Source organism: Miscanthus floridulus, chromosome 7, assembly GCF_019320115.1.
Source record: "Miscanthus floridulus cultivar M001 chromosome 7, ASM1932011v1, whole genome shotgun sequence".
Lineage (NCBI taxonomy): Eukaryota > Viridiplantae > Streptophyta > Magnoliopsida > Poales > Poaceae > Miscanthus > Miscanthus floridulus.
The window spans coordinates 2,424,658-2,437,003 of NC_089586.1; the positions used below are offsets into that span (position 1 = coordinate 2,424,658).

Consider the following 12,346-nt stretch of genomic DNA (forward strand, 5'->3'; position numbering starts at 1 on the left):
AGTGGTCTCTAGATTGTCGTCGTAGATTTTTTTTTTCAAACTATCACTTGTATTTGATCCCATTGGCGAAGTGATCTATCACCTCCCTATCTATGATATCAAAGACTTGGGCTCGTATTTTAGCAAAGCGGTGATAATATTGCTAGAAGGATTTATCTGGTTTCTGTTTGCAAGTTCTAAGCTCATTCTGAGTACTTGGGTGGGTGAGGACACCGCAAAAATTTTCATAGAATTTGCGCTAAAGCTGTCCCCAAGTATCAATGGAGTGGGCTCGTAGTCTATCAAACCAAGTGAGAGACACAGTGTCGAGTGCCATGGGAAAATATAATACTTTGATGTTGTCATCACCGCCTGCCAACTCGATGGACTGAGAGTAGATGTGCACCATTGGTTGGGTTCTGTCTTCCCATTGTACTTGGTATTGTTGGATGGCTTAAACTTGTAGGGAAGTCGCACAGAGAGTAGTCTAAACATGGGAACCTATTTAGGGGATACTGGCTTCTCTGTACTTAGACTCGCCTCTACCTTCCCTGTTGTTGTACTAGTGTCCATGATAGGCCAACTACATGGCACCCTGATTCCTGTTCTGGTTACCCTAGGGTCATAGACAGGAGTGGGCTGGTACTCGCTATTCACCTCCTTGGTTACCCTATGGTCCAAGACGAGTGGGCTGGTGCCCACGCCTCTGGTCCTCAGGAAGGGTTAGCTTGAGATGTTGCTTTTGCAGCCTACATCTGAAGGGTTGTTGATTCCAAAATGACTTTGAGTCATTGTTGATCTAGAGTAGGGTTTTCTATAGCCGCCATCTCCTCTACCAGGGCATAGACATTGGCATAGGGCATGGTAAAGACCCTATGGCTAGCTACTTCCATGAATTCAGGCTCAAGGTTGCGTGATGCAAAGGCTTGACTGCATCATGGTCTTGGCGCTGTCGTTCCACTTCTTCATCCCGTAGATGTTGTTCATACGCTACCTCTATAGCCAAGCATCGTTGTTCAATGTCTCGACAAACCAATTGATATCGCTGCCACTCCTCCCTATGATGTTGGGCGCTGTTACATCGAGCTCTATTCTTCCTTTCCCTGGCCGTCTTCTGCTCATCTGTCTCTCCGTTGGGTGGCGCAGTGTCCGGGGAGATGTCGGACAAGGTTTCCTCTCCATCTTGGATATCTTGTGGGTTAGACATAGGGATCTGAGGTGTTGCTCAGCCATGAAGACTTCTCTAGAGTGCTTCATGGCCGAGTGAGTTCTAGATTCTATAGTCATCGCAATGTCTAAGATCTCTGTAGAATCATGATTGTTGTTGTCTGCTGGAAGAGTGCTGCCGTCCTGATAAGGCAAGAGCTCCACCATGCCGATAAGACAAGATGGATCTATTAAAGAAGTGTTGGGTCGAGCACTCGGCCAATGAACGATGACTCCTTTGGGTGTGATGGATAGAACCAATCCTCTTTGGGCACCCGCAAGAGGGATTTCTTGCTTAGACTGCATGAGGTGGCTAATCACATCTTGATAGATTGAAGCCGAATTCTTGAGTCTGAGTGGAAAAATGAACTGGGTCTTCGAGTTGGACTTCAAATAGGACCTCCAACCTAGACAAAAGTGATGTGTCTGAGTGGGAGTCATGGTTGATGGTGACCTCCTGAGTTTGAGTTGAATCAGAAATTGAGAGGTGCGAAAACTTCTCATCGAGTTGATCTAGTGTGACCGTCGAGACATCTAGTGAAGCTTGAGGCACCGGGATCTCCATGAGGCGACTTTGGAGCTTGCCATTGTCGTCTACCTTGTAGATCTAGGAGCCAAAGATGAAGGTGGTTCCCACCGAGAAAATCATGTTGTCGAGGTTCGCTGAGATCTCGATCATGAAGTCACTGAAGGCCCCTACCTGGCACGCCAGCTGTCGGTGTTTGATGACCGGTAACTCATCACGGGGTTACCTAGGATGATATTTGAAGGGCTTTGGCGTACGCAGAACTCGACAATAAACTCAAAGAGACGAACGATATATACTGGTTCAGGCCCTCTTATCAAGTAATAGCCTTTACGTCTAGTAGGCGTGTAACCTTTTGCATTGGATTGATTATATGATTGTTAGGGTTACAAGGGGGTGCGTCGTACATCTCTTTATATAGGAGAGATGGTAAGGGTACGTATCTAGTCCTAGTCGATTATAAGAGAAGAGTGCTAGTCCTAATACAGAATCTAGCTTTCATAGTAAGCCAACTAAGTTGATCTGGAATAGCTTGAAGTCCATGCCACCTTGTCTCGCGTCTTTCAATAGATCATGGGCCATCCTAGGGTCTATCCGAGTAGAACTCCCATGGGGAACCCCTAGGACCCTGTTCTATCAATAAGTACACTAATATGAACAAATGGCAATTTGGATAGTGATGCAAGTGGCAACATGATGAATCAAAAGTTATATCGGTCTATGATTGGAAGCCTACTCTATATGACCGCATCAAGGCCGGATGTCATATTTAGTGTGTGCATGTGTGCAATATTTTAAGCCTCACCAAGAGAAAGTCATTTGAAGGCTATAAAAAGAATATTGAGGTACTTAAAGCATACACAAAATGTTGGTTTGTGGTATCCCAAAGGAGCAAAGTTTGAGCTTATTGGATATTCGGACTCCGACTATGTGGGATGCAAGGTTGAAAGGAAGAGCACCTCGGGCACTTGTCAATTGTTGGGAAGATCACTTGTTTTATGGTTATCAAAGAAGCAAAATAGTATTGCATTATCAACCACCGAAGCCGAATACATATCCGCCAGTAGTTGTTGTGCACAAATACTAAAGGCCACATTGAATGACTTTGGAATTAAGTTCGAGAAAGTGCCATTGCTATGTGGCAATGAGAGTGAAATCAAGCTAACCAACAATTCGGTTCAACATGCAAGAACAAAGCACATTGATGTCCGTCACCATTTCATTAGAGATCATCAACAAAAAGATGACATTTGCATTGAGAGTGTTGGCACCGAACATCAACTTGCCTATATATTCACCAAGCGATTAGATGAGAAGAGGTTTTGCAAGCTAAGAAATGAGTTGAACATATTAGATTTCTCAAATATGTGTTGATGCACCCCCCCGCTTATATGACATGCCTCTCATTCGAGTATTCCAAAGTAAAAATTGATTGGCATGCATACATTCTTTGCTAAAGATATGTTTAGTGCATCTAGTCATTCCTCACATGTTATAGGCTCATTCATGAAAATTAAATAAATTTGATGCTTGTATGGTACCACTATTGTTTCTATGCTTGATATGATCTAGTGGTAGCATATGACATGTTTGTGGGTTTGTAAACCTAGTGTTTGATCTAGAAAATAAACTACAAGTGTTTAACTCAACATGGTATAAGATAACCCTTATTTGGATGTGTGAAGAAGCTTGTCCTTGGATCAAACCGAGTTAAATATCTTTGGCAAGTCTTCTAGATTGAACCGAATTTGAGAAAATGATCCTCACCCCATTGATTGACATTGTTAATCTTAACCTATCTAAAATTAAACCTTTGTGGTCATTAATGACAAAGGGGAAGAGAAACAAAGATATAAGTGATAGGGGGAGAAGTAAACACTAAGGGGAAGAGAACTTTGACATAGGGGGGGTAATATGAGAAAGGAACATGATCAATTAAAATTTGAGCACACAAGTAGGGGGAGCAAGCTCATAAACTTAATTGGTGCATTTGAATGTGTATTTTATATGTTTGCTTGCATGGCACATGTTTTAAATTTTAACATCCATGCTTGTGTGGTGTATTCTAGTTGTAGGATTGAATGATGAAATAAAAAACTAGCATGCATAGATTGAGTAACTAGACTTATGTTATATTGTGAAAACTAGACCCTTGCTTCTAATGTTGATTTCACCGAGTATTCTAGTTTTTGTGTATGTCTAGTTACTAATGGTGCTAAGGATGGTATATTTGGTGCACTCCGATTGGTATCACGCTTCAAAGGTTCATCTCTTGCACCTTAGCATTATTTGGTAGACATTACTTTCCCACAACTCAAATCTATGTATATGTTCAAGCTTCAATCCAAACTCTTAGTACATATGTAGGGGAAGCTAATGCTACCGATGGGGTTCATGAAAGTTGTCCATATCCTTTTACAAATGGTAAATATGCTTGGGCAAGCAACATGGATTTAAATGAATTTTAATTCATATCTTTGTGAAAGGGTTGTCATCAATTATCAAAAAGGGAGAGATTTAAAAGCTCTAGTTTGGTTTTGGTGAATTGATGAAACCTTAAGTGCTAACCTAGTTTATCAAAGTGATCATGAGATAGGTAGCACTATTCCAAGTGGTAGAGCAATGGTGAAGATCATGATGATGGTGTGACCATAGTGATGATCAAGTGCTTAGACATAGAAAAGATGAAAGAGAAAAATAAAATGCTCAAGGCAAAGGCGAAATTTGATAGGAGCTTTTTGTTTTGGTGATCGAGACACTTAGCGAGGTTGATCATATTTAGGATCGATAGCCATATTATTAAGAGGGGTAAAACTCGAATCAAAATGTGGTTATCAAAGTGCCACTAGATGTTCTAACTCATTTCATGTGCATTTCGATCTAGTGTAGTGCTAACACCCTTAAAAATATTTATGAAAATATGCTAACATACATGCACAAGGTGATACACTTGGTGGTTGGCATATTTGAGCAAGGGTGGAGAAGTTGGTGAAGTGAAGGAGTTGACTTTCACTGAAAATCAGTGACCGAACGCAGCTCATGGTGTGACCTGACGCTAGGTCAGTGAGTTCGGTCATTTATAAAATTTGGTGGCGCCTTTGGTCTCTGTTTGTTGCTTGATCGAACGCAAGAGCTGAATGTGACCTGACGCGTAGAGGGTGAGTCCGGTCTTTCATGACATACGGTGACGTAAGCGGCTGAGTGAGCGCGGTGAAGACCCGACGCGGTGATGCGTCCGGTCGCATGCACCTGACGCGTCAGGTCATGGTTTTGGCGCTCGGGAGCTCTTTGGAAATGACCTGACGTGCGGTGGCTAGAGTGATCGGTGCGTCCGGTCGTTTGTTACAGCGGGCGCGGTTTCGTTGATCTGACGCAGGGCTAGCGTGTCCGAGCTCTTGATTGGTGCGTCCGGTCCTTCATTAACGCGAGCGCGCGAGCGAGTTAGCCGTTGGAGATCAGGCGGCTCTCATTTAAAGGCAATGACACATGGAGATCATCTGTTGACCGAATGCAGGGACCGTGTGTCAGGTCAATTCGACCTGCGCGTCCGATCAGCGCAATGACAGTGAGGTGCATTTGTATTGACATAGCAACCTTGTGAGCTTAGCCAAAGTCCTTTCACTCATCTGTATCATTGATTTATCATCTTTGTGAGATTGGGAGTGAATCCAAGTACATTGCTTGAGTGAATGTATCTAGAGGCACTTGGTATTCGTGTTTTACTACGGGATTCACTTGTTACTCTTGGTGGTTGTTGCCACCTAGATGGCTTGGAGCAGCGAGGATCGTCGAGCAGAGAAAGGTGCTTGTCTCTGGCTCCGATTGTGGTGATTGTGAGGGGTTCTTGATCTTTTTCCGGCGGAGAGGCAAAATGTATTCTAGTGGATTGCTCGTGGCTTGTGTGATCCTCATATTGTGTTGATCGTATGGCACCCTATTGAGGATTTGACGTGTGATGACAATTAGCGCGTGAACCTCTAAGTGAGTGAATCACCACAACGATCGATAAAAAATCGTGTGTCATCATCGTACAAGGATTTCTTTGTATTTATTATGATTGATTATGATCATCTTGTGATTGGCTCAATCTGCCGACATGGCAGTATAATCATCACCATCCTCTCTTGTGCATTTACATTTCTAGTGTTGCTCCGCTCTTTAGTGTAATTAGTTTTGAGAGCAAGCTTATGTTGGGTCTAGTGGTTAGTGAGGCTCTTTAGTTAGCCTTTAAGAGTTCACTAATTTAGTGTTTTGACATAGCCATTGTATACTCAGAGATCATAGTCACTAGAATTATGGTAGGTGATTTATATTTTTAGTGTGCTAACGTAATACTCGTTTTGCTATTTAATTATCTAATATTTTTATTAAGCGTTGTTGTAGAAATTTTTAATAAAATATTCATTCAACGAATAGCTCGGCGCGGCGGCGGTAGTCATGCGTGCGCGCCCAGCTCAGTACGGCGGCGGCTCGCCTGGCTCGGAGCCATAGAGAAGAAGGGAGCGGTGGGTGAGAGACAAGGAGTCGGAGGTGACTCCGTCTCGCTCGTGAGCGTTTCAGCTGGTCAGACCCAGACGAAACGGACCTGGATATCGTTTCCCGGAGAGAGAGAGAGAGAGAGAGAGAGTGAGAGGATGTTTTGCACCAAGGCTGGCCAAGCTCGCAATTGGGTCCGAGACATTAAACACGAAAGTTACAGTCCAAGAGCGCAGCCAGACCGCCGGGCCACTATATCAAACAAGTTTTATAGGCCAAACCACATGGTGCTTTCTTTCGTGTAGGCCAAAATCATAGTTCGGTTATTTCTCTGGATGTTTGATCGACAGATCGGAGAATCTGCATAGGCCTCACCGGTCTTGAAAATTTTATTAGGAACGGGTACGGCCTTATGCAGAAGCACAGTACAGACGGAGCAAAACATGCACGGGCACACCGTGCCCTCTGCGGTGCCGTGTGGTGCGGTCAACACTCTAACACACACAGCAGACAGCATGGCCATCATCTCATCGCTCGAAGCCGGGGGGGCCCCCGAGTCCCCACCCACGCCGCAGCACCGCACCGCCCCCCGAGCCCAAACAAAACAAGCCGCACAGTGCGGTCCTGTCCTGCGTGGTTTGACCGCGACCCGCCCGCTCCTCTCCCTCGCCGAAGCGAAGCACCCCACCACCCCACAGGCCACAGCAGAAGCGAAAAACGGCAGGAAGCCATCCGGGCCCGCCAGGCATGCTCGCCCGCTGCCGCAGCTGAGGCGAAGGCGAAGGCGAAGGCGAGGCGACCCGCAGCCGTCCCCGTCCGAGACGCAGGCGCGCAGCCAGCCGCCATGGATCCGGCGTCCGAGGAGCTCGAGCGCCGCAGCCGCTATCTCAGCTCGCTCATCCGCCGCACCAAGCTCAGCGCCGCCCCGGCTCCCCCTCCTCAGCCGGAGCCCGAGCCGAAGGCCGCGGTTGGGAAGTGCGGGGAGGCCAAGGCGGCGGAGCCAGTGGCCGAGGAGGAGAAGCGGGAGGCCAAAGAGGCGGGGGACGGGAAGGGGAAGGAGATCAAGGGGAAGGACGACGGGGGTCCCAAGGAGGACGACAGCAGCAGGAAGGTGTCGGTGCGGGTGCGCGCGGCCGACATGCCCCTCCCGCTGCAGCGCCGCGCGGTCCAGCTCGCCTACGAAGCCATCGCAGCCATGCCGCGCCTCGACAGCAAGCGCCTCGCCCTCGCGCTCAAGAAGGTATGGCACCGTCCGCCCTACATCTCGGTAGTTAATTTCTCTTGGGAAAGATATGGCAGCATGTTTTTGTGTCGCTATGTCTAGCGCGCGGAGATCATTTGTTGTGGGCCTGATATGCGGGTATGCAATTGTGCATTTGGGTTTGATTCGGCCGTTCGGGTAGGTGTTACTCCTACTAATGTTGAGATTGTAGGAAATGTGCCTAACTGGCTAGTCCCCACAATGGCTAGTCATAACTCGTAACAAACCAAACCTTGTTGGGGGGAGGGGTTTACAATCAGAGATCCAGTTTCACATTCAGTCTGCCCTCTCTGCAATTATTCTGAGATGAATGGAACTCCTCGAGATGCTTCTGTAGTTGTGTGAGAGTTGTGCTATGACTTTGGTTTTGATAGTTATTTATAGCCATACAGCCAAGGACCACGGTAAGAGGCAGGCCTTGAGGAATTCATTAGCTAGCTTTGCATCCTGCCTAGTAAATACGACTTGTTGCATGCTCTTTAGCAAATTGATTCACCCATCAGTACAGCAGAGGCGATCTGGATGAGGAAGGCAACGGTGTTAGAGATGACCAGTCATGAAATGTCATGTATGCATCTTAAGCTTGAGCAGGACTGTTTCATGATTGCATTGCAGTGTCTGTGGGCTGTTTGGATCCCTTCATTTTGGAGGAATTGGAATCTACTTAATGTATTAGGCTATTTGGCTTGGAATTTGAGATTTCACAACTTTCCAAAGTTCACATATAAGCCTATCTCAAATTCATAGGATGGGAGATGGAAATTGATTCTATAGATCACCATGCTATGTTTCTACTCTTCAGCTTATAGCACGCTCTCCAACTCGCTTCCCTATAGTAGAAATGAAACATATAAGCATCTCTCTTTCATGGCTAACAATAGTATTCAAATATATTCCATACACAGCCATATTAGCTTAATTAATATGTGCCTAAATTATAATTTATAATTTATTAGAATGAATTCAATTCCAAGGATCCAAACGGGGCCTTAGAGTTATTGAAAGGAGCGTCTTGAAGAAAGTAGGACAAATTGATATTTCTAAATGTTAGATATTGGCATTTGGTCCCTATATTGAAAACATACCCTCAGACCGTAGTGCTATTAGTGCAAATCATCTGCTTTTGTGTAGCCATTAATGTCTTGTTTATGTGGACCTTCTGAATTCAACATAGGTTAGCAGTGGACCTAGATGTCGCCAAGTTCTGCCAATGTGTTGAATGAATGCAATCTTCTGTTCCTCTTCATTTATTGTGTTTTGTCGCCATGCCATCTTTGTCTTGTCTAGCAAGTAGCAACTACTGTTAGTTTGGTCCCCCACATATGTTACAAGGAATTAATCTTCAAAGATGTTGGTACAAGCACCCCAGAGGATCAGAGCAATCTGGACTTCTACTCGGTGTTAGTGTTGTTGACAAAAGGGTTCTTTGACAAAACTATGTATTGGTGTGTACAATAATTTATTTTAGCCTACATAAGATTGTTTGGGCCAATAGCCTTAATTTGTCACTATGAATAGATTTGTTATAGGTTTGCTGCTAAAATGACTGTTGTCTCTTGGGTTTTCAATCTTACAGCTTAGTGCAATATTCTGTCCTCCGTTTATGAAGCAATGATCTTCTTTTATATTAAGCATTTGGTGTACCTGAGACTGTAGAAAATCATTGTATCTCTGTGCATATCTTTCGTAATATGATTTATAACTATTAGTTTCCTGTAACCTCCTAAATCTGCTGAATGTATAATCTGGGTTCTAGTATTCATTTCTAGTAATCTGCTGATTACTTGAGGCTATTGCTTTCCAGAACATTGGTTGCATGCATGCATATTAGTTGTTTAACCAGGATTTGGATGTCTGGTGACTCTGCAATTCATCAATCTTCCCCATGTTATTGGTAGATGATATTGTTTTCATTTGCCTGCAGGAATTTGATACGGCATATGGCCCTGCTTGGCATTGCATTGTTGGAACTAGCTTTGGTTCCTATGTCACTCACTCTCTGGGAGGTTTCTTGTACTTCTCTGTCGATAAGACCTATATTCTTCTCTTCAGAACCGCTGTTGAGCCACTAGACCATCCGCGATGAGGGGCCATGAAACAGTCTACTAGCTAGCGCATTCTGTATTCGACATTTAACTGCAGAAGAAGGTTAAGGAGAGTAGAAAGATCATCGCCCTCCATGCAAATATGTAGAACCAATCTGCTGTAACTAGTTTTTTTCCATGTACTGTGCACTAATCTGCCATGTAAACCTTAACATTAGCATTCGGAGCTGCAACTTGACTCGGTTCTTCAGTGCGAGGGGAATTTTCTTCCGCATCCTGTAATGCCTTGTAACCTTTGTTCGCTTTGGAATCAGTATGATCTCTGAGGTCGTAACCTATGGTGGCGAACCATGAGATTTGAGATTCAATCATCGGTTGTGGTAGATGCATCCAGTTAATATAGCTGCTGTGGTATATGCATCCAGTTAGATATAGCTGTTCTGATGGATGCTCCCTATTTGATCTGCGCTTCTAACTGGCTTTTAGATTCAGAAAGAATGTTTGGTATCACATGTTCAGAAACATATTGATAGATTAAGTACCTATATTTACATCTGATCGGCATTGTCACCGTGGAGCCGCGTGAGAAGAATGAGCTAGTGTTTCATCATCCAGTTTGTTCAGTTAATATATACTGTATTAACAAGCAGCACTCATGTATAGTGCAGTTCCTATCTTTTCTTCTTCTTTTTTTCTTTTTTTTTTGGCGAAAAAGTGCAATTCCTACCTATCACTAATGCATCTGAAATAGATTCCGTCGCTGTCCATTATAGCTAACTGGTGAGGCGATAAAACATTACGATATGACAACGCTAAAACGAAGAGCAACACGGATCACCCTCTGCAGGTAGGATAGCAAGAAAATTCAGGAATAGGCGCCTCGAGATGACCCAGAACAGCCTAAATAAAAAATTCAAAATAGTGCAGCCATGGGGATCATCTGGCCCAAAACCAACGGCGCGACCAGGCTCCAGATGCTCCTGAACTCGTCACCCCTCGACGAGGCACCGTGCTGGTGGTGGTGCTGCTGCACCGGGGCGGGCGGCGGCGGCGCTTCCACGACTGCATGCATTCACTCTGGTGTCAGATGCCATCGGATGGGTGCACGGTGCACAGCAGGGGCATCGGGTGGCTAAAAACGCCGCAACGGCAGCCGGCCAGAGAAGAGAACTAACCAGGCTCGTGGGAGGAGGTCCCGGTGCGGCAGCCGACGGGGAGGCCGCAACGGGCGGGGAGCTTGAACATCTGCTCCCTGGTGACGTTGAAGGTGGCGAGCAGCTCCGGGTCGGCGAAGAGGCGGCACAGGCACGGCATCTCGGCCGCCGCGGCGTTGTGCATGGCGGTGCAGCACGTGGCCGAGGGGTGCTTGGTGGTCATGAGGTACGCCGTGCACGGCAGCAGCTCCTCCAGGCACGGCAGCAGGTGCTGTGACGGGGCCACGCCGTGCGGGGCGCCCGCCGGGGCATGATGGTGGCGGGAGGAGACGGAGGCGGTGTCAACGACGGCGAGGAGGAGGAGCGCGGCGAGGTGCGCGCGTGGACGCATCGTCGTCGACTCGTCGTTTGCGCGGGCTTCGGAGAGGTCGGGGTGTGATGAGTGACGATGCGAGGCTCAGGGAGGTGGAAGGAAGATCGCCGGGCCCGTTTGACTTGTTAAGCCGGCCTGCTGCCGCGCTGGCCAGGGGACGACGTTATTTCGGGCAAAAGACGCTGATTTTGCCAAGTTCCTAGGATCACATACTGGCATACATAGTTGGTCAAATGGAGCGGTGAAACAACACACTCTTGAAACCCAAAAAGAATGAAAGTCTCTCTATCAAAGAAATCAAATAATTTTAAATTTAACTTTATATATACATATATATATACATATATATATATATATATATATATATATATATATACATATATATATATATATAGAAAACTACTAACACTTAGGATGCGTAACAAGTATCACTAGATAATTATGAAATATATTTTGTTAAAAAACAACATATTTGAAGATATAAATGTCGGTACTATTTTTTTATAAATAACCTAGTCGTTGTGTGACTTTTCAGAAAATGAGATTTTACATTCTTTGTTTGACCGGGGAGTGCTAGCAAACATTCAAAGTTTCTCTTAACTAATGTCACCAATCAAACTCCTAGGTTGTGTAAATCCCTTTGTTTCTTAATCCATTATAGTTAAGAGAAACTGAAGTATGGGTTTAACTAAATTGAATCCTTGATGGTCCTAATGTTTGCTAGTGCCTTTAGTTTCTCTTAACTAATGTTTAGCTGATATTTTGATAACAAACATATTTGAAGATATTTGATTTCTCTTTGTTTCTTGATCCATTAAGCCAACTAGTAAATGAGACATAGATCTTGGTGATGTAAACCCAGTGGCCGGCTGAACTATTCTCCAAACGGACCTAACACAGGGACCATCAAGGAAAGCAGCTTAATCGTTTCATTGCAAGCATAGAAACAACATTATTGACTTCACGTCTAGTTTCTTTTTGTTATCTTTTATCATTATGACTCCACACCTAGAGCACAATAGTAAAAATATTCATACATGGATTGAACTGAAAATTGACCAGGACCAAGTAAAAGTGTTTTCTTGTTCAGTAAAATGAATATGAGCCTACCTTAGCTGTTAGGTTGTGCTAACCAATGAGCTTATTGCGCCCTATCACTCTATGAAAAGAAAAATTCAGTGGCTTATATCCCACTACGGTTGTCACTGTGTAGCGATGACTGTTGACAATATTACAGAGGCTAGAGAGCTGTTCCTCCTAATTATCTTCCTAGAACTAGTTTTGGACTCATCAATTATTTTGAAAAGTCCCACACGCTAAAAACAG

The 12,346-nt window shown here is 44.8% G+C and overlaps 2 protein-coding genes across 2 annotated transcripts; one reads left to right on the plus strand and one right to left on the minus strand.

The window, feature by feature from the left end:
- Positions 1-6,814: 6,814 nt before the first annotated feature.
- On the plus strand, positions 6,815-9,985 carry LOC136462354 (uncharacterized). The gene is made up of 2 exons (XM_066461465.1): positions 6,815-7,427; positions 9,373-9,985. The coding sequence occupies exons 1-2, from the start codon at positions 7,032-7,034 to the stop codon at positions 9,532-9,534; spliced, it is 558 nt and encodes a 185-aa protein (XP_066317562.1). The 5' UTR covers positions 6,815-7,031; the 3' UTR covers positions 9,535-9,985.
- A 251-nt stretch (positions 9,986-10,236) lies between these two features.
- On the minus strand, positions 10,237-11,155 carry LOC136462355 (non-specific lipid transfer protein GPI-anchored 7-like). Its single transcript, XM_066461466.1, has 2 exons — positions 10,669-11,155; positions 10,237-10,555 (listed from the first exon to the last, which is right to left on the minus strand). The coding sequence occupies exons 1-2, from the start codon at positions 11,036-11,038 to the stop codon at positions 10,407-10,409; spliced, it is 519 nt and encodes a 172-aa protein (XP_066317563.1). The 5' UTR covers positions 11,039-11,155; the 3' UTR covers positions 10,237-10,406.
- Between the last annotated feature and the right edge of the window lie 1,191 nt (positions 11,156-12,346).

What these genes read in the sequence shown, in the direction of transcription:
- LOC136462354 (XM_066461465.1), top strand. Translation starts at nt 7,032, where the DNA reads ATGGATCCGGCGTCCGAGGAGCTCGAGCGCCGCAGCCGCTATCTCAGC. An exon ending in TCGCCCTCGCGCTCAAGAAG is followed by an intron (nt 7,428 to 9,372) that starts GTATGGCACCGT and finishes ATTTGCCTGCAG; the next exon opens with GAATTTGATACGGCATATGG.
- LOC136462355 (XM_066461466.1), bottom strand. Translation starts at nt 11,038, where the DNA reads ATGCGTCCACGCGCGCACCTCGCCGCGCTCCTCCTCCTCGCCGTCGTT. An exon ending in GACCTCCTCCCACGAGCCTG is followed by an intron (nt 10,556 to 10,668) that starts GTTAGTTCTCTT and finishes GAATGCATGCAG; the next exon opens with TCGTGGAAGCGCCGCCGCCG.